At 45.1% G+C, this 27011-nt stretch overlaps 3 protein-coding genes across 5 annotated transcripts; all 3 read right to left on the reverse strand.

Annotated features, from left to right (window-relative positions):
* Positions 1 to 1831: 1831 nt before the first annotated feature.
* Positions 1832 to 6581, reverse strand: leng1 (leukocyte receptor cluster (LRC) member 1). The gene is made up of 5 exons (XM_027003016.2): positions 6124 to 6581; positions 5717 to 5899; positions 4920 to 5111; positions 3154 to 3269; positions 1832 to 2654 (listed from the first exon to the last, which is right to left on the reverse strand). The coding sequence occupies exons 1-5, from the start codon at positions 6253 to 6255 to the stop codon at positions 2441 to 2443; spliced, it is 837 nt and encodes a 278-aa protein (XP_026858817.2). The 5' UTR covers positions 6256 to 6581; the 3' UTR covers positions 1832 to 2440.
* Positions 6582 to 6917: 336 nt separating this feature from the next.
* tmc4 (transmembrane channel-like 4) lies at positions 6918 to 18239 on the reverse strand. Its single transcript, XM_027003026.2, has 16 exons — positions 18110 to 18239; positions 17376 to 17562; positions 16717 to 16865; positions 16376 to 16552; positions 15547 to 15623; positions 13811 to 13956; positions 13458 to 13605; positions 12961 to 13119; positions 12070 to 12224; positions 11812 to 11938; positions 11446 to 11543; positions 11121 to 11304; positions 10312 to 10442; positions 9028 to 9183; positions 8707 to 8785; positions 6918 to 7990 (listed from the first exon to the last, which is right to left on the reverse strand). Exons 1-16 carry the CDS (start codon positions 18144 to 18146, stop codon positions 7427 to 7429), a joined length of 2574 nt encoding a protein of 857 aa, XP_026858827.2. The 5' UTR covers positions 18147 to 18239; the 3' UTR covers positions 6918 to 7426.
* An 805-nt stretch (positions 18240 to 19044) lies between these two features.
* On the reverse strand, positions 19045 to 26974 carry mboat7 (membrane bound O-acyltransferase domain containing 7). 3 transcript variants are annotated; one of them, XM_027003118.2, is made up of 9 exons: positions 26879 to 26974; positions 25484 to 25587; positions 25214 to 25343; positions 24285 to 24411; positions 23967 to 24123; positions 23064 to 23259; positions 22622 to 22774; positions 22270 to 22446; positions 19045 to 20781 (listed from the first exon to the last, which is right to left on the reverse strand). In XM_027003118.2, exons 2-9 carry the CDS (start codon positions 25557 to 25559, stop codon positions 20385 to 20387), a joined length of 1413 nt encoding a protein of 470 aa, XP_026858919.2. In that variant the 5' UTR covers positions 25560 to 25587; positions 26879 to 26974; the 3' UTR covers positions 19045 to 20384. The 3 variants fall into 3 exon arrangements, with proteins under 3 accessions (XP_026858919.2, XP_035386664.1, XP_026858920.2); XM_035530771.1 differs by lacking the exon at positions 26879 to 26974 and adding an exon at positions 26616 to 26869; XM_027003119.2 differs by lacking the exon at positions 26879 to 26974 and having other exon boundaries at positions 25484 to 26472.
* Between the last annotated feature and the right edge of the window lie 37 nt (positions 26975 to 27011).

Raw genomic sequence — 27011 nt, forward strand, 5'->3', positions numbered from 1 at the left:
TAAAAGCAGATTTCTCCTGTGTAAAGCAGAATAACAGATCTCTTGACACGTACCGTATTAAAGAACAGGTGCACGCATTATTACTGAAGTCCTCTAAAAGGATGTGTCGCGATTGCGTATGTTTCCGTCTTTGCAGCGCTCTCAGGACAGGCTGCACTGGACGCTGCCCGGAGGACACGAGTTTTAAAGCTTTATACAAGTGTCTGCGGTCAGTGTAGTGTACAGAAACCTCACGCCTGACTCCTTGAAGAAGAACAAAGTAGGAAACGAACGTTACTGGGAACGGGACGTCAGCGTCTCTAAATGAAGAACGGCACCTTTTCCGTGAAAAGCACTTAAGGAACTTTTAAAAAGACAAATGATGCCCCTTTCATCTCACATGTTCCTAAGAGAGGTTATTAGTTCAGCTCTCATACAACCCCTGGCAAAAACTGTGGATTCACTACACAGATGATTAACTTCATAATAACAAACAAATCACAGATATGACACAAACTAATTTTTTGTTTAATAACTGAGCATTAATAACTGAGCATTAATAACTGGCTTCATTAAGCATACCTCAAACAAATTAAACTACTTTAATAAATGGAATATTTTTTTCTAAATCAAGGAAAAAAAATGCAATCACTCAATGTTGAGCAAACAATTACAAAATCACCTTGTAATTTGCATTTATGAAACAAATATCCCCACAAGCCTAAAAATGCAAATTAGCGTGCGATAAGTACAGACCTTGTGAGCAGTTGGACTTGGCTAATTGAAAGAAAACATGGCCCAATTGTCAGCTGAAGGAAGGAAATCCAACATGGTGTGTGGCAAAATATGCTGGTTGTTTCCAGTCAGCTGTGTTTAAAATTTGGTGCAAGTATAAACAAAATGGGAAGGTTATAAAAGGAAAGCAGGGAGACAAAAAGGAACGTTAAAATACCAGGATAGAAAATTAAAAACAAAACAAAAACAAAACAAAAACAAAACAAAACCACTCAACAAAACAAATGAAAAACAAATGGGTTGAAACAGGAGTCCGTGTTTGTGACAGAGCCGTAGGAAATCGACTGAATGAAATGGGAAAAGGGGAGCAGTACTAACACCTGACAGAGGAACACCAGGAATAACAGCTAAAAGGAGGAAACGGGCCACACTTGGCTAATGAGAAGCAACCGTGGCGTGTGGGGGGGATCACAGGACAGGAAAGGCATCAGTGCAACGGTAACAAACAATCCGACTAAAATTTCATGATGGAAATTTAAAAAATTTGTCCAAGTATCCATCCTGCAAAGCTGATGTTAACTGCTGTTTGAGGACTGAACCAGCTTGATGTGGAATATTGTTTTCATTAGTAAATGAAAACATTTAGTTTTTAACTTTTTAAAAACTTAAAAAAAAAAAAACTTTTTTAGTTTTAGTTTATTTATGATTGTTATTTTTTCCTTAACATTGATTACAATTTTTTCCCTCTAGTTGATCAGGAAAAAAATAATGCTATTAATTAAAATTATTTAATTTTGTTTGTTTGAGCTATGTTTTATGAACCCAGAATGTTCAGCTATTAAACAAAAGTTGTATTGTGTCATATCTGTGATGTACTTATTTGCTATGAACTAAAGAAGCGGGGTGAACATCATCTAAGCATGGTGACGCCGTAATCTTTAGCAGGGGTTGTACTTGCTGCGTTCCAGCTCCAGCACACCTTGGCCAGGGACTGAGGGGCTTGGCAGTCCGTCTACCTGGGACAGGTACACGAGGAGCTAGAATGGATCAAGAAGCTCGGTCTGGCTGGCACTGCCCATGGGTCGAACTGTGAACAGAAAGCGAGCAGCTAACGAAATTACATGACCTCATATTTTTATTTTTTTGAAGTTCATGCTACATCTGAAACACTCCAAAAACATTATGTACAAAATGACTGCACAGTTCAACACTAACAGGATTTCTAATGTAGCAGATGGTTATTGCTGTGGAAGTGACACACAGGAGACCGCCCAGCTTACACACACACACGTCCCTAAGAACAGCTCCCGTTTCCTCACTATGCACACATTGCAGAGAGAGCTATCCCACTGAGAGCTTTAATTCCAGCAGTCTTGAGTTCAGCAATGACGTCAGGTGCCAACATAATTCCCCGCTGGAGTCTCAAGAACGAAGTCTGTCTGGAATCGGCTCAGTCACAAAGGCAACGTGATGCGAGCGTCTGCTCTGGGCTTCAGTCTGTGGATGGACCAGCCTTTTCTCTTCACTAAGACAGAGGCTGCCGACAGTCTGCTCACAAGCTCCACTGGCCCACAGTTCAACAATTATCCTCTGGCAGAGAAAGCCTGCAGGGGTGAGCTGAGGGCAGGGAGCAATCGATGCCCTTTCTTGGTGATCATCTTAAAATGGTCTCTGTCTGAGTCGTCGTGTAAATTAATCCTGAATAAGTGACTGGCCTGTGCGACAGCTAAAAGAAGCTGTACCGGTCTCGGTCCCTCCTCTGCCTCTTGCGTGCTAGCTCGGGGAAGTAGGCGCTGTTGTAGGGCCTCTCCCGGTCCCCCAGCTCCCGCTCCACCTCCCTCTCCTTCCCCAGCCCACTCCTCTGGTCCAGAAATGCCTGGGAGCGCCGCTTCTCCTCCACCTCCCTCTGTAGCCGCTCTGCTCGCAACCTTTCCATCGAGCTGCCGGGAAACAGCACAGATTCGATTAGAAAGTTATTTCTGGAACACGCTGAAAAATCGTGCATCTTAATTTTTTTTTTTTTAAATATATGTTTCCATTTATTTTGGAGAAACGTCTCAGATGGGAATACTAAGCTCTTGACTCCACCCACACAGTGCTCTTGACTCCACCCATGCAATGCTCTTGACCCCGCCCACGCAGTGCACTCGACTCAACCATTAGCTTCCAAACACACACACCGGCATGCATAACGCCATTACTGGCCGTTTCAGTAGGTGGCGTACTCAACCGAGGGGCATAGCCCAACATGCTTCACACTTTAAAATGGTGTTGCGCGGATCATTTGATGTTCACTGCACATAAGCAAGTACATAAATCATCCCCCGAACATGCTGTTTAAACACAGTGAATATGCCCAGGCTGCACTGCAGTGTTGTTGTGTGGGTTAACAGGATGGGATGGGGGCGTGGAGAGAATAAACAACACAGAAGCATTCACCTTTCTCCTGTCTTCTTTTTGGGTCCATCTCTTTTTTCCTTCTTCTTGTGTTTTTTCTCCTTTCCATCTTTCACTGCCAAGGCTTTTCTCATATCCATCAGGGGGTCAAGCCTCTCCTTTTGAAGGACAACAGAGAGAGGTTCCCATTACAGCTCCATAAATAACACAAGAAAAGCACTGGCAAGTGTGCAGTACAATGAAGGGTGTTTTTGGTTTAAATAAATGAATACAATAAGGAAATGTATGGACTAACATGGCAATACAAAATAATAGTTTAAGTGAGTATAAATAACTAAGCACGCCAATTTATTTATTTGAATTAGCTACATGAATACACCTTGAAACTGTCCCTTTCACCTATGAATCCAGAGACAGTTGGTGATTGGTTGTTTTTTTGGAAAGACCCGTCTTTAGCAGTTGCAGTGTAGAGTAGCTGAGGACAGAGTCCCAGGTCAACAAACGTGCAGGTGAAAAAAGGTTCAAATGGCAGACATGATGAGCTCTGGGCAAACGGTGCCCAGAATTGCTCAGAGAAGCAGCTACTCTTATACAACAGGTGCTAAACCCATCGCATGAGTCTGCACCTGAAACACGCGACAAGGGTTTGTATCCTCCCTGACTCCTAACACAAAGGTTCTGTGGCGTCCATTTCCTCGGCAATGGTAAATGTATTTTAATATTTTTCTTATTTGCTATGGAATCTGGGGTAACAGGCTAAATTCTGGGCAATAGGCTTCATCCGAGCCCATATCGCCGCGGTAATGTCCCATGGAGGGTGCCCATGAGCCCAAAATGAGGAATGGGGTGCATTATGGACCCAGTCCTCACATGCATGTGCGTTTGTGGACCGCATGACTGTGAGTGCCCCATTTGGGACCGGGCTCAAGTCTCTGGACACATACACAGCACCGATGGACTTCTGCTCGACTCGTTTCCGATGGCTACCATGGTCGTCAAAATATGAAAAATGAAGAAAGATGTACAGAGATATTACTGTTGCTCTCCTTTACATTATGGTACATTTAATAACGTCTGCTGGCGCTCTGAGGCAGAGGGTTTATTACCTGAACCAACCCCTGCCTTGCAGGACCAGCTGGGTGGTCTGTAGTTTATATTAATGCAGATTACACAGTAAGACACGCTGTCCTACCCAGTGCACCTACTGTTTTGAAGCTCATAAGTTATACAAAAATTTAAAACACACCTATCAACATATGCTAATTAGATTAAATGAATAATTCATCTTTCAATTATGTTGTCACATCCATGTTTGAGTAATTCCACAAGCAGTCTGCTGAAGTCTGCATTCCAAGCAGACTCTCTGGAAGTTTGTAAAAAGTGTGTATTAGCCGCCCTAAAGGCCTACATGAAGGGCAGAATCACGCAGCCCTTCTGTCCCGTTTGCCTCCTTGGGAACGTGCATGCTAAGTGCACAGCTCTACTAGTGCAGAAAGACCACAAATTTAGATTTAGTTGAGATTTTCGTTTAACTGTGGCTCAACCATACTGAGTTACACATGAATAACTGAAAAGAAATCAGTCAATCAAAAGACAGTATTAACTACACCTCCTGGAGCTGACCGGTAAAAGTGAGGCTTATTACATGTTCCTGGGAGAAATCGTTGAAACAAATAATTAAATACATATTCTATTAATTATTAAATAGATATATTCAAGGGCCTACGGTGAAGGTCAGTGAATGTGAAGTGTTTTGTCTTTAAAGTGAAAACACGAACGCAAGTATTCAGTATAAATCTTCAGTATACCTTCAGTTTACGGTCTTTCTTCTCCTTCTCCTCCTCAGTCATGCTCTTTCTTTTGCCCTTCTCCTTCCTGTCTCTCTCATCCTCTTTCTCCTTTTCTCTCTCCCGTCGATCTTTCAGATACCAGGGCGTGGCTTCCGTACCGGGGGCAGGGCCAAGAGACACTAACAGGCCAATGGCACGCTCTTGTTTTTCCTAACGCACAGGGGAAAGATGACGACAAAACTCGGTGTCCTCTGAAAAACAACTCTGGCATCGTTAGAATTCCCTCGTTAAAGTTCAACATGTTCTGTCAATTTTGGATAGCTATGACTCTGACTTTTACGAGGAAGGCAGTAAAGCAGAACTTTCTCTTTAATCACAAACATAATTGTCTCTCTTGTTGTCATTCATAAGTGTACCCACTTAACTTTTGACAAACTATCCTGGAAAGCAAGGAAGAAACAGATTTAGCACCAAATCTGTAGCCAGTGAGGAAACCTGTTCCCGTCAAACAGAATCAGGACATTAAGGTGAAAAGCATTTTTCTTGTTCTGGAAAATGTAATCTTTCCTTCTTAGTTATCATATTACAATTTAGAAATACATTTCAATGGTTTTTACTATATTTCCACAAAAAGACAACCACGTATGCATCTTTGTCCTTAGTCTGTGCAATGGCAGGTCATACGGGAGCATCTTCTCATTTTCCAAGTGAGGTTTCTCAGTGGCTCTCGGGATTCCTGGGCTGTTCAGTGATGGACAAGCTGTCTAAGATAAAGGAAGTAACGCGCACTGTCACACACGACATGCTATATATACCTTCTCTTCTTGCTTCTCTTTGGCATACTCTGCATTGCCTTTCTTTTCTGAGGCCTCCTCCAAAGGAAACAGATTCAGATGTTCAATCTCCTCCGAGCCTCTACTCTGTTCTCCTTCCAGACACCATCCCCCTTTCTGCTCGAGGGCCGTGCGGGACTTCTTCCTCAAATAATCTGTCCGAGCCTACAGGGAAAGCGAGAGACAGGAAGAGCAGCTTTAGAATCACGTCTCATTTCTTCAGAACTTTGGGAAACGAATTTATTAGAGAGAAACTGACTTCATAAACCAATGTTGCGTCCAGAGGAAAATATAACTATAAGTGACAAGGATGGTTGAAATGACCCGAGTATCACTGTTCATTCTGAACATTACAGCGAAGTGGAAGGATGCTCGGTTGTTATGGTTACCTCTTGCTCCGCGCGCTCCACGCGCCGCTGAATTTCGCTTGCCTCCTCGGCTGCAAGAGCTTCGTCTCGACGCACGCGCGCAATGTTGTCCTTATTGCGCACATGCCAACTCTTCTTGGGTAAAATATTCATTTCAAATCCTCAATACAAAACTACTACTTCTAAAACGGTCAAAACCTAGACACCGATCTTCAAAAATCCCAACACGAAAGACGCTAGCTAGCAAAAGCTTCGTTCTTAGCACAGTAGTTTAGCTTGCTAACCATCTAGCTAGTAAGCGAACACCAATCTTCAGATCTGACGCGTATAAATGATGTCTTACGGATTCACTCCAAAGCTGCTTCAACGTCCTTTACGCATATTCTCCAAAGGCGTACACGGGCTAATTTAAACTATTTTAAATAAACATTCTCCAGGACTTTGGAACCGAGACAAGTAAATAACGGAAGTAACCTCACGTAAGGCACCAAACGTCATCACGCAACACAGCGTATGGCTACGTGGACTGACTGGACCACAAGAGGACGCACCTGAGCGAATGTGTTCAGTTTACAAAGCAAGGCTGGTCTTCCCAAAAGCACAAAAATGTTTAAACGGTGGAGGGACCGAACATTTAAGATGAGAAACAGGACCCTGACTTATTTCGGTCATTCTGTACACTGCCTTCCATTTTCCCTTTTCATTCTCAAACATTCAAGCATCCATCTGCAATTCCAAATGATTAGTGTAAAACAACCCATTAGAGTAAAAGCGCTCCATAAAATTATCATTGACTGGAGAAAGAAATTGGTTGTTAGTGATGAAGAAAGAACACAGAAGAGCTGTGAAAACGAACCAATTTAATTGGCACCTTAAATGTGCATTTACATTATGTTACATCAAGATGTCTAATGGGCTCTAAGTCAGGAAGATGGACATTAAATGAAGATCACAACTGTGAAAACATATTCCATTTTATCCATGGACATCTGTAGAAATGTAAGCTTTTTGAGAACAGGTCTGTCATTTATATACAATACTGTATCTCTTACAGTTTTGAAATGAAACACATTGAAAATGGAAGTGAAGTATGATTTACAGAATGACTATTAAAACACCTAGACCTATACCTCAGGTTTATTTTGATGTAGATCCCAAAGCTGACAGAAAGGCTGAACTAGGCCTGGAATAATCACTTAACAGGGGGTCTGTAGAATGTGGGTCAGTCTTCCCTGTGATGAGGGTCAGTTCCCCCTGTGATATGGTCCATGACTGTCAAAGTCTCCTGGGAAGAAAATGCTGGGCTGTGTCATTAGGTCCTTGTCTAGCTCAAATGAGGGGTTGTGATGTTGCTCCCACTGAGGTGGCGTGTGCCACTGGGTGTCCCTCTCTCCTGGGAGTGGTCCATTCCATTCGGCGTCTCTCTCTCTCCTGGGCGTGACCCGTTCCACTGGACGTCCCTCTCTCCTGGGTCTGACCCGTTCCACTGGGTGTCCCTCTCTCCTGGGAGTGGTCCATTCCATTCGGCGTCCCTCTCTCCTGGGCGTGACCCGTTCCACTGGACGTCTCTCTCTCCTGGGCGTGACCCGTTCCACTGGACGTCTCTCTCTCCTGGGTGTGACCCGTTCCACTGGACGTCTCTCTCTCCTGGGCGTGACCCGTTCCACTGGACGTCTCTCTCTCCTGGGCGTGACCTGGTCCACAGGGTGTCCCTCTCTTCTGGATGTGACCTGTTCCGCTGGTTATCACTCTCTCTCGTGGGTGGCGTGTGCCACAGGATAGCACTCTCTTCCAGTGGAGCGTGAGTCTCTAACTCTCGCTTTTCTCTGGAACTTGCTGCATTCAGCTCCTTAATCTGTTTTACCAGGAACAGTTTATCTCGCCTTTCCTGCATAACAAAGGTCAATATCAGGAGGCAATGAGATATTATCAGGACTAACTGGCCTTAACATGGACAGAAGGCACCTTATCAGACTTTTCCTCTCCCAAATGGTTAATCATTTAAAAGCTATTTATGTCCTAAAATATTTTCAACATATAAATACATAATTATTTATATAGAATACTTAGGAACACCTACACTGCACCAACATTCACTGTCTACTTTATTAGATGCATTGCTTATAGAGACTACCTATAGAGTCATTATATACTAGTATATACATATAAACTACAGTCTGTTTTTGATGAGTTGCCATGCATTGCGTGGCAGCTGAGCTCCGTCCTGTTCAGCACTGGCGAGTCTCTGACCACAGGACCACCAGCAACTGGTTTCCAGTGAGACAGCAGTGGTAGGGCAGGGTAGTGTCTGTGCTGTGCTGTGTGTATGTGTAGTGTGTTTGCAGTGTTTTTGTGCTGTGCTGTGTGCTGTGCTGTGTGTGTGTGTATAGTGTGTGTGTGCTGTGCTGTGCTGTGCTGTGCTGTGTGTGTGTGTAGTGTGTGTGCAGTGTTTGTGTGCTGTGCTGTGTGCTGTGCTGTGTGTGTGTGTATAGTGTGTGTGTGCTGTGCTGTGCTGTGTCTGTGTGTAGTGTGTAGGAAAAAGAGCAAATAACAAAACGGAAGGTTTGGAAAGACTGGTGTGATGTGAGTGTATAACACACTCACCAGTTTGCGCTGCTTCTTTAGCAGAGAAACCGTTCTGCCATAAACAGAAGCTAATGCAGCCATATAACAGAACAACACACTGAAGAGCAAAAACACATCAGTGACCAGTTTGCAGCAAATGCTTATTAATGCACACTCATTAAAACCAAAATTCAGCGTACAAAACAAATGACAGAACTACTGTAACACTCCATACTTCATATCGTGCATTGTGCGGAGGAAATGAAAGTAAAACTAATTAGAAAATAATCAGATTAGCAAAAGCTTAAAAAATCAGAGGATTTCAAAAGGAAATGTAGAATAAATCCCAGGCACACTGACCATGATGCGATGAAGAGGGGGGTGCAGAATGCTTGGGAGCCGATGAAGAGCAGGAACTCCTGGGTGGTGTTGGAGAGTGTATAGAAGGAGGCAGGAACAATGCTCCACATGGTGGAAGAAAACCGGAATGGACCGCAGTCATAGGATGGATGGATACTGGGCACAAGTGGAATTAAAGGAGATCCTCATCACCATCCTCATCCTCATCATTCACTGAGCTGCCAGTTTATTAATTACACTGACTCTATAGCTATTCCTACAGGTTAGCATTTTTAGGTCGGTTCTACTCAGTAGTTCACTGACTGATGCTAATTTGTCTTCTCCTTTTTGTTCCTTGTTTTCAGTGGCTCTGTTTAATCACAGGGCAGGTGGTGTTTTCTGTATATATATATATATATATATATATATATATATATATATATATATTGCTTATATAGCAGTTTATGTTGAATATATAAGTGTTTGCATAAACAGTATTTGCTACAGCATTTAGTGTATAAATATGTATTATATGTATCCAGCTCACACCTGCTCTTTGGTCAATAGCAGGTTACCCACGACATTGGCCAGTAAAGGTTAACACAGTGTGCAGGACTGCAGGTAATGGATGCCTCATATATAGTGTGCAGGACTGCAGGTAATGGATGCCTCATATATAGTGTGCAGGACTGCAGGTAATGGATGCCTCATATATAGTGTGCAGGACTGCAGGTAATGGATGCCTCATATATAGTGTGCAGGACTGCAGGTAATGGATGCCTCATATATAGTGTGCAGGACTGCAGGTAATGGATGCCTCATATATAGTGTGCAGGACTGCAGGTAATGGATGCCTCATATATAGTGTGCAGGACTGCAGGTAATGGATGCCTCATATATAGTGTGCAGGACTGCAGGTAATGGATGCCTCATATATAGTGTGCAGGACTGCAGGTAATGGATGCCTCATATATAGTGTGCAGGACTGCAGGTAATGGATGCCTCATATATAGTGTGCAGGACTGCAGGTAATGGATGCCTCATATATAGTGTGCAGGACTGCAGTCTCTCAACTGACTTTAGAGCAAATTAGTGGTGCAATGAGTAGTGGTTTACAACTTACAGCTGAATGGAAAATGTATGGAAGCCATACAACTATAGTGCATGTGCACTTAAGGTCATTCCTCAGTGCATCTCATTAAAAATGTGGTAACAGTTCCCAGTATGAGCAGTTCTGTGTTGTAAACTATTTGATGTGTGGTGTGTAAAGGAACCTGAATCAGTGTCAGGGTTTTTTTTACACACTTGGCAACACTGTACACAAGCACCACACAGGCGAGAATCCAGCCGAACAGCAGGACCAGAAAAAAAAAGAAATTTGAACTAGTGGAGCGGAAAGTCTTCACAGCCGGCCGGCAGTTCTGGAACAGAGTGACCTGCGGAGAACGGAACCAGAAATCAACACCGGAGCGGGAGTGCGAGACCTGTGTCAGCCTGTCGGGCCGAGGTGCAGAGTACATGACATGATGTAAGGGCAGACGGTGGAAGTGGATAAAAGAACAAACGATGGAGTGTTGTAAAGAAAAGGAGGAGCCAGGGAAAGACTGAAGTTAGCAGAAAAGTGAGACAGCAGAGGTAAGGCAGGAGGAGCCAGGGAAAGACTGAAGTTAGCAGAAAAGTGAGACAGCAGAGGTAAGGCAGGAGGAGGCAGGGAAAGACTGAAGTTAGCAGAAAAGTGAGACAGCAGAGGTAAGGCAGGAGGAGGCAGGGAAAGACTGAAGTTAGCAGAAAAGTGAGACAGCAGAGGTAAGGCAGGAGGAGGCAGGGAAAGACTGAAGTTAGCAGAAAAGTGAGACAGCAGAGGTAAGGCAGGAGGAGGCTGGGAAAGACTGAAGTTAGCAGAAAAGTGAGACAGCAGAGGTAAGGCAGGAGGAGCCAGGGAAAGACTGAAGTTAGCAGAAAAGTGAGACAGCAGAGGTAAGGCAGGAGGAGGCTGGGAAAGACTGAAGTTAGCAGAAAAGTGAGACAGCAGAGGTAAGGCAGGAGGAGGCTGGGTAAAACCGAGACAGAGCATGGGGTAGAGTTTTGAGAGGTGGGACAGGACGTGTGTGTACCTTTTTGCAGTAGAAGATGATGATGAATTTGACAGTGTTAATGAGTGGTAACAGAGGGCAGAAGAGAGTGCCGGTCCACACCACCGTTTGGCCGTACACGAGACCCAGCACGTTCGCCGGCACCACAAACTCCTGCCGCCCTACCCACTGAGCCAGTTTCCATGAGCAGTGATCCACAAAAATCCTGAAACACACACACACACATTTGGAGGTTGCATGGAGTAGGTACAGGAAAGAAAACAGATGAAGTGAGTGTTGTAAAAAGATGGAGAAACAGACAGACCCAGAGGAGAAGAGAGAGAACCAGAAGGTATGTGAGACAGACCTGCGTGGAAACTCCACAAGAACAAGCATTGCGATGGTAATCAGGAAGTCGAAGAGCATTAGCTTGTACATCTCCTGCCCCACACGCGTCTCCCAGCACTGTGTGTGTGCGAGCGAGAGGGAGAGAGAGAGAGAAAGATGGAAGAAAGCAAAATGATGAGAAACAGAGAAAAACATCATCCAAACACACGGCTCTGTCTCTAACCTAGCCTTATCCATAAAAGCATTATGTAGCAGAATGCATGGAATCAAATACATCTGAAATACGTAATACCACGATACTGTGCACACCAGAATATGCAGTAATCATTTTGCTGATAATATTTGTGACATGCCTTTGTTTACCTGTTTGTCTGTTGAGGTTTACCTGATACATTTCATAGTTGTAACCACAGGGCACACAGGACTTGTTGGAGATGCTTCCGTTACAGGTGATCTGATCCCACAGAGTGTACAGCAGAACACCCAAACTCACTAAACGGAAGAATACTGCCCTACAAGGACAGACACAGGGTGTGGGGTGCACTAACTATACTTGAATGATTTAGAGTTGTATTCTGCCTGTATAGTCTGTCATGTTATATGTGCTGTGGACAATGTAACGGATTGTTAGGATGGATCTAACCGGAGCAGAGCGAGGACTACCGTCGTAGTGGGGGAGTACTTCTCCAGCAGAGCGATCTGGTCACACAGCAGCGGCACCACAAAGTTGGTGAGTGTTATAACAATGGAGGGGAGATACTCTAGCAGAAGGCCCATGAACCCATCAGCCTGCTGGGACTGAGGAGTGGGTAAAAGAAAGAGAGAGAGAGAGTGGGAGGGAGAGAGAGAGTGGGAGAGAATGGGAAAGAGAGAGTGAGTGGGAGAGAGTGGGAGGGAGAGAGTGTGAGTGGGAGAGAGTGGGAAAGAGTGAATGGGAGAGAGTGGGAGGGAGAGAGAAAGTGAGTGGGAGAGAGTGGGAAAGAGAGAGAGTGAGTGGGAGAGAATGAGAGGGAGAGAGAGTGGGAGTGAGTGAGAGAGAGTGGGAGAGGGAGAGAGAGTGGGAGAGAGAGTGGGAGAGGGAGAGAGAGTGGGAGAAAGTGGGAAAGAGAGAGAGTGAGTGGGAGAGTGGGAGGGAGAGAGTGGGAGGGAGAGAGAAAGTGAGTGGGAGAGAGTGGGAAAGAGAGAGAGTGTGTGGGAGAGAGTGAGAGGGAGAGAGAGAGTGGGAGAGAGAGAGAGTGGGAGAAAGTGGGAAAGAGAGAGTGAGTGGGAGAGTGGGAGGGAGAGAGTGGGAGAGAGTGGGAGGGAGAGAGAGTGGGAGAGAGTGGGAAAGAGAGTGAGTGGGAGAAAATGGGAAAGAGAGAGTGAGTGGGAGAGAGTTGGAGGGAGAGCGAGTGAGTGGGAGAGAGTTGGAGAGAGAGAGAGAGAGCATGACCAGTACCTCAGGAATTTTTAATAATCTGGCTTTCTGATGTGGCCTGGCTGGGAGTGAGTGAACCTTCGCTGGGTTAGTGACACAGGTGCTGGCGCATCTCACCTGGCTGAACTGGGTTGCGTAACCAATGCCAAAGAAAGCTCCCACAATCATCGCCATGACGACGAGGCTTAGGAAAAACCGGAATGAGTACAGACTCAGCGTCTGAGTCAGAGTGAGAGAGGCTGTCTTTAGTTTGATCCTCTCCTCCTCCAAATCCATCTGGAGAGAGAGAGAGAGAGAGAGAGAGAGAGAGAGAGAGAGAGAGAGAGAGAGAGAGAGAGAGAGAGAGAGAGAGAGAGAGAGAGAGAGAGAGAGAGAGAAAGACGGGGGCGGGAGGTAACTTGGGGGATGAGGTACTTGGATGCATAGGTACTGAATGTATAGACTACTGAACAATCTGATTTTGTTTACTAATAGTTCACATAGCAGAAGTGGTGTATTTATCGTCCAGTCCATTACTGTCCAAATGTTACAGTCCAGTCTGTTACTTTCCGAATGTTGTGAACCTCACAATCACTGCACAAATGTTATGATCCACTCTATTACTGTCCTCTCACCTGCAACTGGTAGCGCAGGTTGTTTTGTTTCAGCTTGATGGCTCGTTCTTCTTGGAGGCCATAATCCCATCCCGTAAAAATCAGCATGGTGTACCCTCCTTTGGCCCCTCCCCCCATCGCCACGACGATCCGGGCCATACTGCCCATCCTGTTAACCGATCAGGGTCTTGTGTTAGCACTGTACTAATCAAGCTTGATCATTAGGTCCCCTACTGGGTCACTTCGTTTATTGTTACATCTGTCATGGCCTCTGACTGTAATCAAAGCAGGCGAACCTAAGCTCTCGCACACACTTCAGTGGTGAGCGTAGCCATAGCGACCACTGCGGAGGGGTGCCAGTGCACTATACTGACCACGTGATGATGCAGGCCAGGCAGAACAGGAACAAGAAGGCAGCAGTGAGCAGATAGGCCAGTGGGATATTGTAGGAGAAGCCACTGCTCGCGACCCTTGTGTTGTCATAGAAACCGTAGAACAGGTAAGAGTACTCCATGAAGCCCTGAAAGGTGGTTGGGGCTTCATGTAATGTAAATGTAAATTGGGTTACTGTACAATACCCACTCACACAGTAAGCACTCACGCAGTAAGTACTCACACAGTAAGCACTCACACAGTACACACTCATGCAATATGCACTCACACAGTAAGCACTCGCGCAGTAAGCACTCACACAGTAAGCACTCACGCAGTAAGCACTAACACAGTAAGCACTCACACAGTAAGCACTCACACAGTAAGCACTCGCGCAGTAAGCACTCACACAGCACACACTCATGCAATATGCACTCACACAGTAAGTACTCACACAGTAAGCACTCACACAGTAAGCATTGATAGTAAGCACTCACACATTAAACACTCACAGTAAGCACTTGCGCAGTAAGCACTCACACTAAGCACTCACGCAGTAAACACAGTAAGCACTCACACAGTAAACACTCGCGCAGTAAGTACTCACACAGTAAGCACTCACACAGTAAGCACTCACAGTAAGCACTCACACAGTAAACACTCACAGTAAGCACTTGCGCAGAAAGTACTCACACTAAGCACTCACGCAGTAAACACTCACAGTAAGTACTCACACAGTAAACACTCACATAAGCACTCACACAGTATGAACTCAGTCTGATTGGTGGAAGACTCTGAGCTCTCAGAAAAGCTCACATTTTGTTAAGCAGAAAAACACAAGGCACATGAACCAGTGAGTGTAATTCTACACAGGAGCAAGTCATTGTGAGTGTAATTCTACACCAAATCTCCAGGAGATAAATGCTTTGTCCTTCTACTGAGCTCTTAATTACCATCTCTTCTTCTCATGTGCTCACTTTAAAACCTCTTAGCCTGCAAGCACCCATCAGCGGGGCCAGACTCTCATTCTGACATATTAGTTTTAGTGAAGTTACTGTGTAATTCAATGTAGTAACTGAATCACATGCCTTAAGTTTAACACTTAAGTAATATGCTTGGGTGGTTAAATATGTGATGACCTGTAACCGTTTAGTCAACCTGGACTTCAAAAAGACATTTATACTGTCTGGTCTTAACAGAGCTGTAGTTTATTGTGTCTAGATATTGAGTGTCTTTCTTACACTGTTTTGTGTTGAATGTCTCAGTAAACCTCCCCAGCATTTGCTGATGAGTTTGACCCCAATCCTGTTACACTGGCTGCTCATCTGCCCCTCACCTAGATGATCTTCTACACCTGCACTGAGGTCTTGTGACGCTGGTCTCCTCTCCATTCCTAAATTCCAATTGGTCTCTTTCGGATGTTGCAGTGTCACGGCCAAAAAACTCTGCACCTTATTACCCTCATGGTTCTCTGTCTGCGTTCTCTCTCCTCCTCTAAAGATGAGCTAAAACATATCTCCATTCTCAATGCTTTTATCCTCCTCATCTGAGCAGCTGATAATACCTGTCTACCTGTATTTTTTAACTATTTGACTTTGTAAAGCGGCCTTCGGTATGAGAAAACACTATATAAATGATCATTATTCTGTGTAAATAGTTTGGACCAAGAGCCCTTTGTCAGATGCCAAGTGCCTGTGCGTGTGTGTGTGTGTGTGTGTGTGTGTGTGTGTTTGCATACCGTTCCTGAGAGCAAATCCAGGAAGTAGTTGAAGTAAAGGGTAAGGGCATTGGGACTCGGATCGTACTGCTGACACACTGCAGCGGCAACAAGATCCAGACCAAAAGCAAACACCATTAATACAGACGACTGAAAAAGAAACAAGCCGGTTCAAGACAGACAGACATCTACACACTTTAATGTGTGTTCTTATTCTGATAATACCAGTCATACACATATACCAACAAAAGATCAATATAATTTTGCAATGTGTGCCTTTACAAAAAAAAAAAAACTAATTACATTATATAAAAAGTATAGTACAGAAGGCTTTAAAAAGGGCAATCTGGGCAGTCTAGAAAATGTCCAGTCTGGAATTTGCTAAGAAGGAAAAGCCAAGAACCAGGTTCTTGATTCATGTGCCATTCCCAACATTCTGGGTAATTCCAACAGCAGAGACTTCTGCCATGACAAGAGTAAACCCCACTACAGACTGAATCATTTCTGCCCCAGAGAAACCTTTGGACCAGGTATCTTGAAATGAGATAAAAATTATATGAACCATGAGATAGGCCATTGTGGATCATTAACATAATGTAGAGGGCAATGTTATCTTAAACCAGCCTTAATAATGAAAAGATAAATGTATATCAAACTGCTAAAACTCAAAAAGCTAGAAGGTTAAAATTCCAGTTTTAGCCAGATCTGATCTGGTTTTCCCTCAGTCACTGCTACGAGAAGAGTGCAGAGCAGGTCTCAGATCAGTGCAGGTCTCAGATCAGGCAACGTGCCCCTCCCATAGCACACCCCTCCCATAGCACGCCCCTCCCCCTGGGTACCGTGCTCTTACTCGTCAGGTTGATGGAAGGCAGGAGGGGTTCACTTTTGGAACCGTTGGAGCTGGTGATGTGGAAGACCATGGAGGGGATGACCACAAATGCAGCCATCAGCAGGAAGGACAGGAAGTTGAGAACAACCAGGAACCTCAGGAACAGGAAGTAGGATTGGACACCACCACCGAAGTGTCCTGCCCAGGGATAAAGTAGAGAGGCTTGAGAAACTGGGGGATCATGGCTTTGGCTTGCCTTTGGTCTGTGGTTTACAGCTAAGCCAGTGGCGCTCAGTCCTGCTCTGGCAGCCCTGACTAAGACACTGTTTAGGTTACTTCTCCTTTTACCATTTCTGCTTCACCTCCAATCTTGTGCATCGCTTTCCTCCAGAGTGCCACCTCGGTCAGCACACCCGTCACACCCTCACGAAAATGCCCGAATGCTTTAGAGCGACGAGCATACCAAGACGTCCAGCAGGATGACACTGGAACTCTCATCTGCTGTACCTGCCTGAGAGGGAGAGAGAGAGAGAGAGAGGGAGAGAGAGAGAGAGAGAGAGAGAGAGAGAGAGAGGGAGAGGGAGAGAGAGAGAGAGAGAGAGAGAGGGAGAGAGAGAGAGAGAGAGAGAGAGAGAGAGAGAGAGAGAGAGAGGGAGAGGGAGAGAGAGAGAGAGTTATGTAGGTAGAAAGGTAAACTGGGACATATATATATATATATATATATATATATATATATATATATATATAAACCCTATATATATTCCCTTTTCCTGTATTCATTGTTTAAATCTTTGTTCAATATCGATATTGCAAAATAAAATGCGTTTGTTAAACAGTCTTTATTTCTTATGATTAAGATCAAGGTGTTCATTCAGGGTCTACAAATTATTTATTAGTTTTTGCATTATTAAACGGTTTACTAAAAGCATGTTGTGAGGGTTATGCATCCATAAACCTTTATACACAGTCAAAACTGCTGGAACTGTCATTCGAGCACTAAGCCCAGTAACGAGATGTGTACCGGATAGCCCTCTTTAGGCCCATGTGAAGCGGAAGCTCTCTGAGATTCCGGGGCTGATCCGAATCCCCATCCATGCACCCTTCAGGCTGGGAGCTCCAGTCAAATCGCACTGTGTTCTCGTTTGCCTTCTGCATGGCTGGATGCCGTGCTCTTAGTGACGCGTAGGAACCGTAACGACCGTCATAGCCTCGAGGGGTGAGCAGAGAAGCACAGATGTACAATAGAAATATATAACATGAGGAAATATTTTTGTATGTGCACCATATGAAATATGCTGAATATTTGAGCTTGGCAGTGTTTATATATGTATATAAGCGATATTCAAAGAAGATACTAGCTGATTCTATATACACACATATATATGTATATATGTTTAAAAGGCACTAGCAGTATTGATGTGTACCATTCTTCAGGCCATGCTGCAGGACTATAAATAAACGTGACCTACTTCTCTGGCTCTTCTCCCTTTACAGCATCTTCCCAGAAGCACAGCACACACACGCTCCAGCACACACACGCTCCAGCACACACACTCTCCAGCACGCACACTCTCCAGCTCAATCATAATCCTAACCCTACTCTGCTGGGTTGCCTGCATTTCCGTTCACTCGCCGGAATCAGCTATCGCTTTAACCTGGAGGAGCAGTACCATCGTCACTCGTCTGTTTCCATCTGGTTTCCCCCTCATTTCCATGCCTCCTCAGTCACACTCCTGCTCCCTCTCCAGCACTTACCTGTTATGTGTGTGTCATTGAATTCTTTCAGCTCCATCTTATGAACCCTACTGTCTTCACTGACTCCTCAAACAAAAGACCAGGTACGCCAATTCAGCTCAGTCTCTGAAGAACGATACACAACACGACGAAGCCCCGGTCATCTGCCCGGAACAACCACGGTTTAACCAAAACTTGTTCATGGTAGTGGTAGTGGTCAGAAGTGTGTGTGTGTTTGTTTCTCCAGGAAGGGCTCATGCCTGAACTTTGAGCTGAAGTGGATACACCCCTAGAAACACTTCCTTGTACATCAACCATATGAGCCCAGCCTATTGTGATACAAGTGTCTGTTTACAGGAAGGGTTGAAAATTAATCTTGCATGAATGAGTGTGCCTGAAGTATTGAACAAGATGTGGTCCTGGATGGCATCACCCTGTCTAGTGTGGTTCTAGATGGTATAACCCTGTTTTGTTTAGTTCTGGATGGTATCACCCTGTCTGGTGTAGTTCTAGCTCACTTGGAGATCAGGCTGTTAATTAATCTGTCGTGTATAACAGTGAGTCAAAAGTATGAAACAAGATCTGGTACTAGGTGCAGTTCTGGGTAGTCTTGGCTGGTGTAGCTAATTTAATCCCCTGTTGTTTCAGGACTATGGGTATAGGCATATAGGCCAGAACTGATACAGGTTTATGGCTTAATCATTCACTGCTTGAATGAGTTTTTCCAGTAAGACCAAACAACTTTATGGCTACTGGCAGATATAAAGTTATGTAATTTCTTCCCAAACATTTATTGTTTTGCATAATGATGTGTACAGTGCACATACACATACACATTATTCATAAACCTGCTGTGTGAGAAGGCATGTAACATAAGCCGGAAGCCCAGGTAAGAAAATAACGCGTTTCCACCACAACACCCAAACACTAGGAATGTGTGAATGACAAGCCGTGGAACCAATGACAAGCTATTTATTTTAAAAAGAGCTAATCCTTTTTGTTAAAACACAGTGATGATACATTGATGAACTGTGCTGATACAGAAAACCAGGAACCCAGTAACCCAAAACCCCAGAAACCCCTTGCCCTGGATAGATTCCTGACCCTTGTTCGTACTGTAAACCCTGTTGTGCTGCATTAAAAGAGATAATATTATAGCCACACAAGCAGAAAATATATTACTATTATACCATAAAATACATCCACTGGGTGACACAGCATTAATCAGCGACAGACACTAGAATTCTGAAACAATATTTACAATGAATTTTAACTGGAACATGTTCAAGTTTAACCAGAAGAACAGAACACAAACTGGTGCATGCTGACTGGATTTGTCTGCATCATGTGATTTGTGATGGGCAACACACAGCCCTGTTTCCCCATTTAATCACATTGTGGGGTCAGACCTACAGTGGGACGTCACTCAGATAATTCAAAAGAAAGGGTTGAAGACACAAGAGCTTACAAAGCAAAAAGAGAAAACGCCAGAGAAAAACAAACACTCAATGGAATTAAACAGTTGATGGAATATGGTAATTGAGAGGAATTACCATGGACGACTCAGCTATAGCTCATCTTGGACTCCGCTAGGATCACTGAGAAAATGTGATGGTCCGTATGGTCAGTGAGCTTTAAACTCAGCTTCCAGGTTGGAAGGGGTAGGAATAGCTTAGCCAGCTAACTGTAAGACCCAGTAATACATAAGATCATAAGAACTAGACTTGTAGCAGGAATATATTTTGGACCCTAGCTGGCTCTGTGAAGTGGTAAACTGCAAAAATAGCACATGCTAGCAACAAAACAACACTCCTCAACCACTTGATCATTATGAAACTGTTCTGAGACAAACGAAGAATGCATGGGAATGTCTGTCTCAATAGTGCCCCCTGTCTTCCAGATACTGAATGTGCTTTGTAAGAGAAATCATTTTGAAAACAGGTGAAAAAAATAATTAAATTGACACAGTGACGATAAAGACATGAGCAAAAAAAAAAAAAAACCAAACAAACGACAACTCCATAACAGACTTGTACTCAAATCTAAATGCCTGTTAATTAATCTGGTAAAGTATCAACGTGTTAGAGAAATGCTGACAATTCTTAGAAAAAAAGGCAGGTCTTGCAATCTCTTTGTCTCACCTCTTAGTACATTGTGTTCTAGTAACAAACACTGAAAACCCCTGACAACAGATCAACAGTTGGCACGTCACAGTGCATGTTGGGATATGTAGTTCTTTTCTTGTGTAAACGTCTCAGCTCTTCCACGACCAGCATGACAGGCGCCGTTGCGAGTTTCATTCAGTCTTATCTGCCACAAGCTCCTCCCCCTTCGCTGCCCACTCTCCTTCCTTTCTTCCTTTTGTCCCCCTGCTGGCTCCGCCGACCACTCGGCCAATGGCGAGACAGAGCAGGGCGATGACGTGGATGATGAAATAGATGGAGCTCCAGTAGTTCAGGGTGTCGCTGGCCTTCAGCAGCACAAAGCCCATACACATGTAGTCATACGCACGCATTTTGAGGAACCAGTGGACCCAGTCGAAGGCCCGCTGACCGCCCGGGCCAAGCCGAGACCGCACCGACACCTCCATGGATGTTTCAGCCGCAATGCACAGCGGGATGGTGAGGAAGGAGAGGTAATATCCCGCGTGGAGTCCGTGCCAGTAAGCACTGACCAACATAGTCCAACCAGCCCTGAGTCAGACAGGGAGGAGGGAGGAGAGAGAGAGAGAGAGAGAGAGAGAGAGAGAGAGAGAGAGAGAGACTCAGACAGCTGGTGTAGTGAATTGTGTAAACAGTGTATGTAGATGCAGGGGGGTTTGTGTGAGTGTGGGTGTGTACCTCAGGGTGTATGCTATGAACAGTGTACTGGAGTAGATGTGATGTGATGTGTGTGTGTGTGTGTGTGTGTGTGTGTGTGTGTGTGTGTGTGTTACCTCAGGGCGTATGCTATGAACAGTGTACTGGAGTAGATGTGATGTGTGTGTGTGTGTGTGTGTGTGTTACCTCAGGGCGTATGCTATGAACAGTGTACTGGAGTAGATGTGATGTGTGTGTGTGTGTGTGTGTGTGTGTGTGTGTGTGTGTGTGTGTGTGTGTTACCTCAGGGCGTATGCTCTGAATGGGGCGTTGGGGTAGATGTGATGTGTGTGTGTGTGTGTTACCTCAGGGCGTATGCTCTGAACAGTGTACTGGAGTAGATGTGATGTGTGTGTGTGTGTGTGTGTGTGTGTGTTACCTCAGGGCGTATGCTATGAACAGTGTACTGGAGTAGATGTGATGTGATGTGTGTGTGTGTGTGTGTGTGTGTGTGTGTGTGTGTGTATGTTACCTCAGGGCATATGCTATGAACAGTGTACTGGAGTAGATGTGATGTGTGTGTGTGTGTGTGTGTGTGTGTGTGTGTTACCTCAGGGCGTATGCTCTGAATGGGGCGTTGGGGTAGATGTGATGTGTGTGTGTGTGTGTGTGTGTGTGTGTGTGTGTTACCTCAGGGCGTATGCTATGAACAGTGTACTGGAGTAGATGTGATGTGTGTGTGTGTGTGTGTGTGTATGTTACCTCAGGGCGTATGCTATGAACAGTGTACTGGAGTAGATGTGATGTGTGTGTGTGTGTGTGTGTGTTACCTCAGGGCGTATGCTCTGAATGGGGCGTTGGGGTAGATGTGTTGTGTGTGTGTGTGTGTGTGTGTGTGTGTTACCTCAGGGCGTATGCTCTGAACAGTGTACTGGAGTAGATGTGATGTGTGTGTGTGTGTGTGTGTGTGTGTGTGTGTGTGTGTGTGTGTGTGTGTTACCTCAGGGCGTATGCTATGAACAGTGTACTGGAGTAGATGTGATGTGTGTGTGTGTGTGTGTGTGTGTGTGTGTGTGTGTGTGTGTTACCTCAGGGCGTATGCTATGAACAGTGTACTGGAGTAGATGTGATGTGTGTGTGTGTGTGTGTGTGTGTGTATGTTACCTCAGGGCATATGCTCTGAATGGGGCGTTGGGGTAGATGTAGTGATGTGTGTGTGTGTGTGTGTTACCTCAGGGCGTATGCTCTGAATGGGGCGTTGGGGTAGATGTAGTGATGTGTGTGTGTGTGTTACCTCAGGGCGTATGCTCTGAATGGGGCGTTGGGGTAGATGTAGTGATGTGTGTGTGTGTGTGTGTGTGTGTGTGTGTGTGTGTGTGTTACCTCAGGGCGTATGCTCTGAATGGTGCGTTGGGGTAGATGTAGTGACGTAGCCACCACTGTACAGTCATGTTCCAGTAGTGCATGCCGTGTCTCACTTTAACACAGAAGTCCGTGTTGTAGCAGTCGATATTCTGGATGGTCTTAAAGTCATAGTCTACCTGGGCACCTGGATCATGGCTGAACAAGACACACATCCCCAGAGCCTGACACAGATGCCTTCAAACCCAGCACACTTCGTGGTGACCATACTTAGAACGAACGGCTCTACAGGCCTGTGAGATAGAGCGGTTTGCTAAAGGACTGAGCAGCTCCTCTCAGAGATACAGCGATAAGCTGCTCAAAGCCAGCCCACCTGTACTGGACGGTGGGTCCTCCTCCAGGTCTGGAGAGCGCCCCCTGTGGATAGCAGCCCAGTCCTGCACTGATACAGCCTGCTTCTGCCCCACACCAAGCAGCATAGAACCTCATCCGGAAAACAAAGAAGATCACGACCATATAGAACAGCCTGCAATGACAGAGCACAGAACACACACACACACACCATTCATATTCATTAATGTTTTCTTACATTGGGAAGAAGGAATTCTACACCTCTCTGGTCACTTAGTTTGCTTTCAGGTATTTATTTTTAGCCAGGCTCTCTTTTGTCCAGCCGTGCACACACACACGCACACACACACAGAGAACACAGGTTGGCCATGCCATCCGTATATCATATAGCCCAAGTCACGACAGAATTTCCGACACGTTTGATGCCAGGTGTGCTGGAGATGAAGCACGTTACGGAGACACACCTAAAGAAGTAGTTGTGCTCCAGGAAGTCCTCCGTACGGATGTAGGAGAGGGGGAAGAAGGAGTTGGCAGAGAGGAAGAGAACTCCGTAGACGGGCACCATCTTCAGCCGCTGGAGACAGGGCTCCTTTCCCGGCAGGGACAGAGCGTCAGGCTGGACGAGCCAGTCCGCAAAGGTCCGGTAGCGGAAGAACGGGCCTGACAGACAATATCATGAAGAAGAAACACAGAGAGAGAGAGACAGAAAGATATGGGGGGGGGAGGGGAGAAAATGCAGAACGAGGGATGGTATGATATGATAAGACATAGTGTAGTACGATGACAGTGTTGTTGATATAATAAGACACATTGGTGTACATAAGACACATCATTGTTGTATGATATGATTAGACATAGTGTAGTATGATGAGTGTTGTACAAAACAGATAAAACAGTGTTGTATGATACGATAAAGACACATTGTTGTATGATGTGATAATACAGTGTTGTATGATATGCAGGTAGAAGGGGGGTTGTTAAGGGGTGGGGTAATCACCAGGTAGAACACAGATCAATGATTGGAGATGGAATGAAGGAACACTAACAACGCACAAAGGAAATATTAAACCGCACAAACAACTCAACCAAAACAGAATGGAAGAGAGCGAATCAACATGGATATGGAGTTGAAGAGAAACGGGTGGAATAGGACCAAAGTGCAGCGCGAATGGGAGAGGAGGAGAGAAAACAGCCGTGTGGGCAAACAGCAAAAACAACACACGCGTTCAGTTAAAGAAGAGCGTGGACTCACACATTACTGAGCTAGCACCAGAAGAAACAAGAAGGCACAGAGAGACAGAGGTTACAGTACATGCCAAGCACACACGATTGCTTCACACTCACACACACTGAATTAGGCACAATACCTGTCATAATGCCAATGTAGCAGTAACTATAGGATATGACATCATAAAGGGAGGGCTCATGGGAAAGCTGACCAATCTCTGAGGACTTGGAGAAGGTGCTCACATCCTTTTTCTTCGCAGCATGGTAACTGTGAACCTCATTGGCTAAACTGACCATCTGTTAAATAAGAAAAGTCCACAAAGGAAAAAGTCTTCAAAAGGTACAGGTGATGTTTCTTTAATGTAAAAAGTCCAGTCCCAAGCAGAGTCACACAGCCAGGGGAGACTCCCCTGCATCCAGGAATCGTCAGAATAACTAAATGGCTTGCTGGTGTCTACCTTCAGGGTGAGCAGGAGCTGGATGGCGTTGGCAAAGGGGCTGGGGGGGGGCAGGCCGAACCACGGCACCAGCCGGAAGAAGAGCAGGTACAGGAACGTCCATCCCAGGGAGAGCGAGGGAGCAGTCCTGAACACCAACACGGAGCAGGACAGAACGAAGGATGGGACGGACTTCAGGCAGAACCGCATCACCCAACACTCACCCACCATTACCAAACAGCCAACACTCAACCCCAACACCTATCATCCAACACCCAACATCTGCTCACCATCACCAAACACCCACTTACCATCGACTATCGCCCAACACCCAACACTAACTATAACGGAGTGTTGTGATGGAGACTGCCACTTAGAAAGGTGAAATGGGTGCTGTGCCAGGTAGTTGGCTCTTTGATGCACTGCTCAGAGCTCATGTTTACTTCCTGCGAGCCCTGGGTTTGAGCCCAGGGTTGGGTGGCTGCCTTCAGCCATTGTTACAAGTGTTGTCACTCACACACACTATTGACAGCGAAGAAAATCGTAAAGCATTATCTTAAAGTCTTATCTTATCACACAAATGCTCATCAGACCACATCTAACACTTACATAGAAAAGGAAATCACAGAGGAATCCTAACGCTACAGGCCTGGGGAAATAAATTCATAATATATCCGCTACCAAAATGATACCATCTCCTCTACCAAATCTAAGAGCTGTTTCAAGAACACGGAGCATGAATGAGGTTTTCCTGAAAGGTTTTTTTTCCAGACAGTGGCTTGATGTAGGTTACAGCATCATGTATTAGCCTTCAAAAACAATATGCAAAATGGCAAGACCATCACACACCATGCAACAGCACGTGCTGGTACTAACCCTTATCGTACATGTTCCGAGGGGTTTCTTTCTAGTGTGAGACATATTCAGTGTCTGGGACAGTTCACACTCACCTCCAGCTGAATTTGATAATCAGCCACGTTCCTAGAACTGTGCACAGTGAGTGTAGAGCATGGATCCTACAGGTTGTCACTATGACAGTGAGGCCCAGGACCAACGCTGTGGCCTGTTTCACTGCTGGACCTGTTGGCCAGCACGCAGTTGTAGGGTTAGGGATTAGGGGACAACCAACACACTATCAAAACTGTTAACACTGTTAGACCTACATTTCTCAGTATCGTATTGTTGAACGTTTTCAGTTGATGTTGAGATCTGCAACTTACTCAGATAGCGAAAAAGGAATCCGGTGGGTACTGACACAGCCAGGACCCCCAGGTAGATCAACTCATCAGGTGACATTTCTCTATTCACTCATGCAAATGACAGCCTAGGTAATAAAAAGAGTGCTTACTGGGAAAAGATGATTAAACACTGAATTAGAAATATTAATAACATAAAGCATAATAGAGATTCTGTATCCTTCTAATATGATCTGGGTACAGAGCAGGAGCCTCCATACAGGCTTCTGCAAAGTTTCTGGGTAGGCTTCAGCAGACCTCTGTGTAAGGCACATCATCTCTCCACCAGGTACTGGATGGTACACAAAAACAACCCTATCTTGCAGATCTAAGATGAAGTCAGTTTTTTTACAAAAGAAAAGTCTTCTCTTGGAATGTAATGGTACCAAGCTCCAAATGGTATAGGTATGAATACCAATTTGCATATACTGAAGAAATGTATGGTATTGATACAATGGTGGAGATTTCAAACACTAGTATGTAAAAAAGCATGGGATGATTATGTAATTACTCCTGAAAACTATACAAATCTGGGTTTTTTGTGTGGTTGTCAGACATTCTTCAGAGGATGCCTGTATAGTGCTCGTTAAATACGACTAGCTATTCTCTTCAACTAATTCTCAAACCTGAATGTTTATTCTTCAATGAAATACAATTATGCCAGCATATGGAGGAATTTAGGAACGACAGAGGCTTCATCAGAGAAGAGAGCACTCTACAACCTTAATACAGCACCCTAAAACGGTAAAAAGACCTTCAATGCGCTCTCAGGCCATTATAGCAGAACTAGCTATCTCCTCCCGCTACAGTCTCAAGTGGACGTCAAAACTAACTGGGTTGTTTGGGGTTCCTTTCGCTCAGGACTTTAACTATATTTGGAAAGGACACAGCTAGATGATCTCCGTGCTGTGAAGCTCGTTCGGTTCCGATCACAGCCACAGGTGTCAATCACCTTCACAAAGGCGTTCGCAATGGGTTAGCGACCATTTTAAGACAATTAAGCTTGTATTGATGCCACTTGCTCTGATCTCCGTGATAAAGCTCGTTTGGTTCCGATCACAGCCACAGGTGTCAATCACCTAAATCACATAAAGGTGTGCAGACACGCTCCCCTAACCTCTTCACTCGCAGACGCAGCGTTTAACGGGTAACTGGGCCGCAACCATACAACGATAATCAAACCTCTCTGCAGTATCTGGCTAAACTAATCGCTCTAGCTCTGCCTCGCTCGTTAGCTAACCAGCTAACGGGCTCGCCGGTGCAGCAGCTGCTCCCTCCGCACTGCACAGATCGGGGGAAACTCGGCATGACGAGCTCGCACGTTTTTAGGCTCGTTTTAAAAGCCCGAAATTGAAGTGTTTTAAAAGTATACTCGCGTACGGCGGGGAGGAACTCCTTCCTGCGAGTCTGGTGTGGTGCACTGCAGCAGTCGCTTCCTATTCAGCTTGCACCCCCTATGGCTGGCGCGGTCGCATGCACTTCCAACGGGCAGCATCCTTTAGATAACGAACTA

Source organism: Electrophorus electricus, chromosome 10, assembly GCF_013358815.1.
Source record: "Electrophorus electricus isolate fEleEle1 chromosome 10, fEleEle1.pri, whole genome shotgun sequence".
NCBI classification, from domain to species: Eukaryota; Metazoa; Chordata; class Actinopteri; order Gymnotiformes; family Gymnotidae; genus Electrophorus; species Electrophorus electricus.

Coding starts and splice junctions, on each gene's coding strand:
- leng1 (XM_027003016.2), bottom strand. CDS start 6,255: ATGAATATTTTACCCAAGAAGAGTTGGCATGTGCGCAATAAGGACAAC. Junction 5,900..6,123: donor TGGAGCGCGCGGAGCAAGAG/GTAACCATAACA, acceptor CTTTCCCTGTAG/GCTCGGACAGATTATTTGAG. Junction 3,270..4,919: donor AGAAAGACCGTAAACTGAAG/GTATACTGAAGA, acceptor GTCCTTCAAAAG/GAGAGGCTTGACCCCCTGAT.
- mboat7 (XM_027003118.2), bottom strand. CDS start 25,559: ATGTCACCTGATGAGTTGATCTACCTGGGGGTCCTGGCTGTGTCAGTA. Junction 25,344..25,483: donor ATTCCTTTTTCGCTATCTGA/GTAAGTTGCAGA, acceptor GCTGGCCAACAG/GTCCAGCAGTGAAACAGGCC. Junction 24,412..25,213: donor ATTATCAAATTCAGCTGGAG/GTGAGTGTGAAC, acceptor GTTGGTGTTCAG/GACTGCTCCCTCGCTCTCCC.
- tmc4 (XM_027003026.2), bottom strand. CDS start 18,146: ATGGAGCTGAAAGAATTCAATGACACACACATAACAG. Junction 11,544..11,811: donor ACAACTATGAAATGTATCAG/GTAAACCTCAAC, acceptor GCACACACACAG/TGCTGGGAGACGCGTGTGGG. Junction 7,991..8,706: donor TAAAGAAGCAGCGCAAACTG/GTGAGTGTGTTA, acceptor TTTGTTATGCAG/GAAAGGCGAGATAAACTGTT.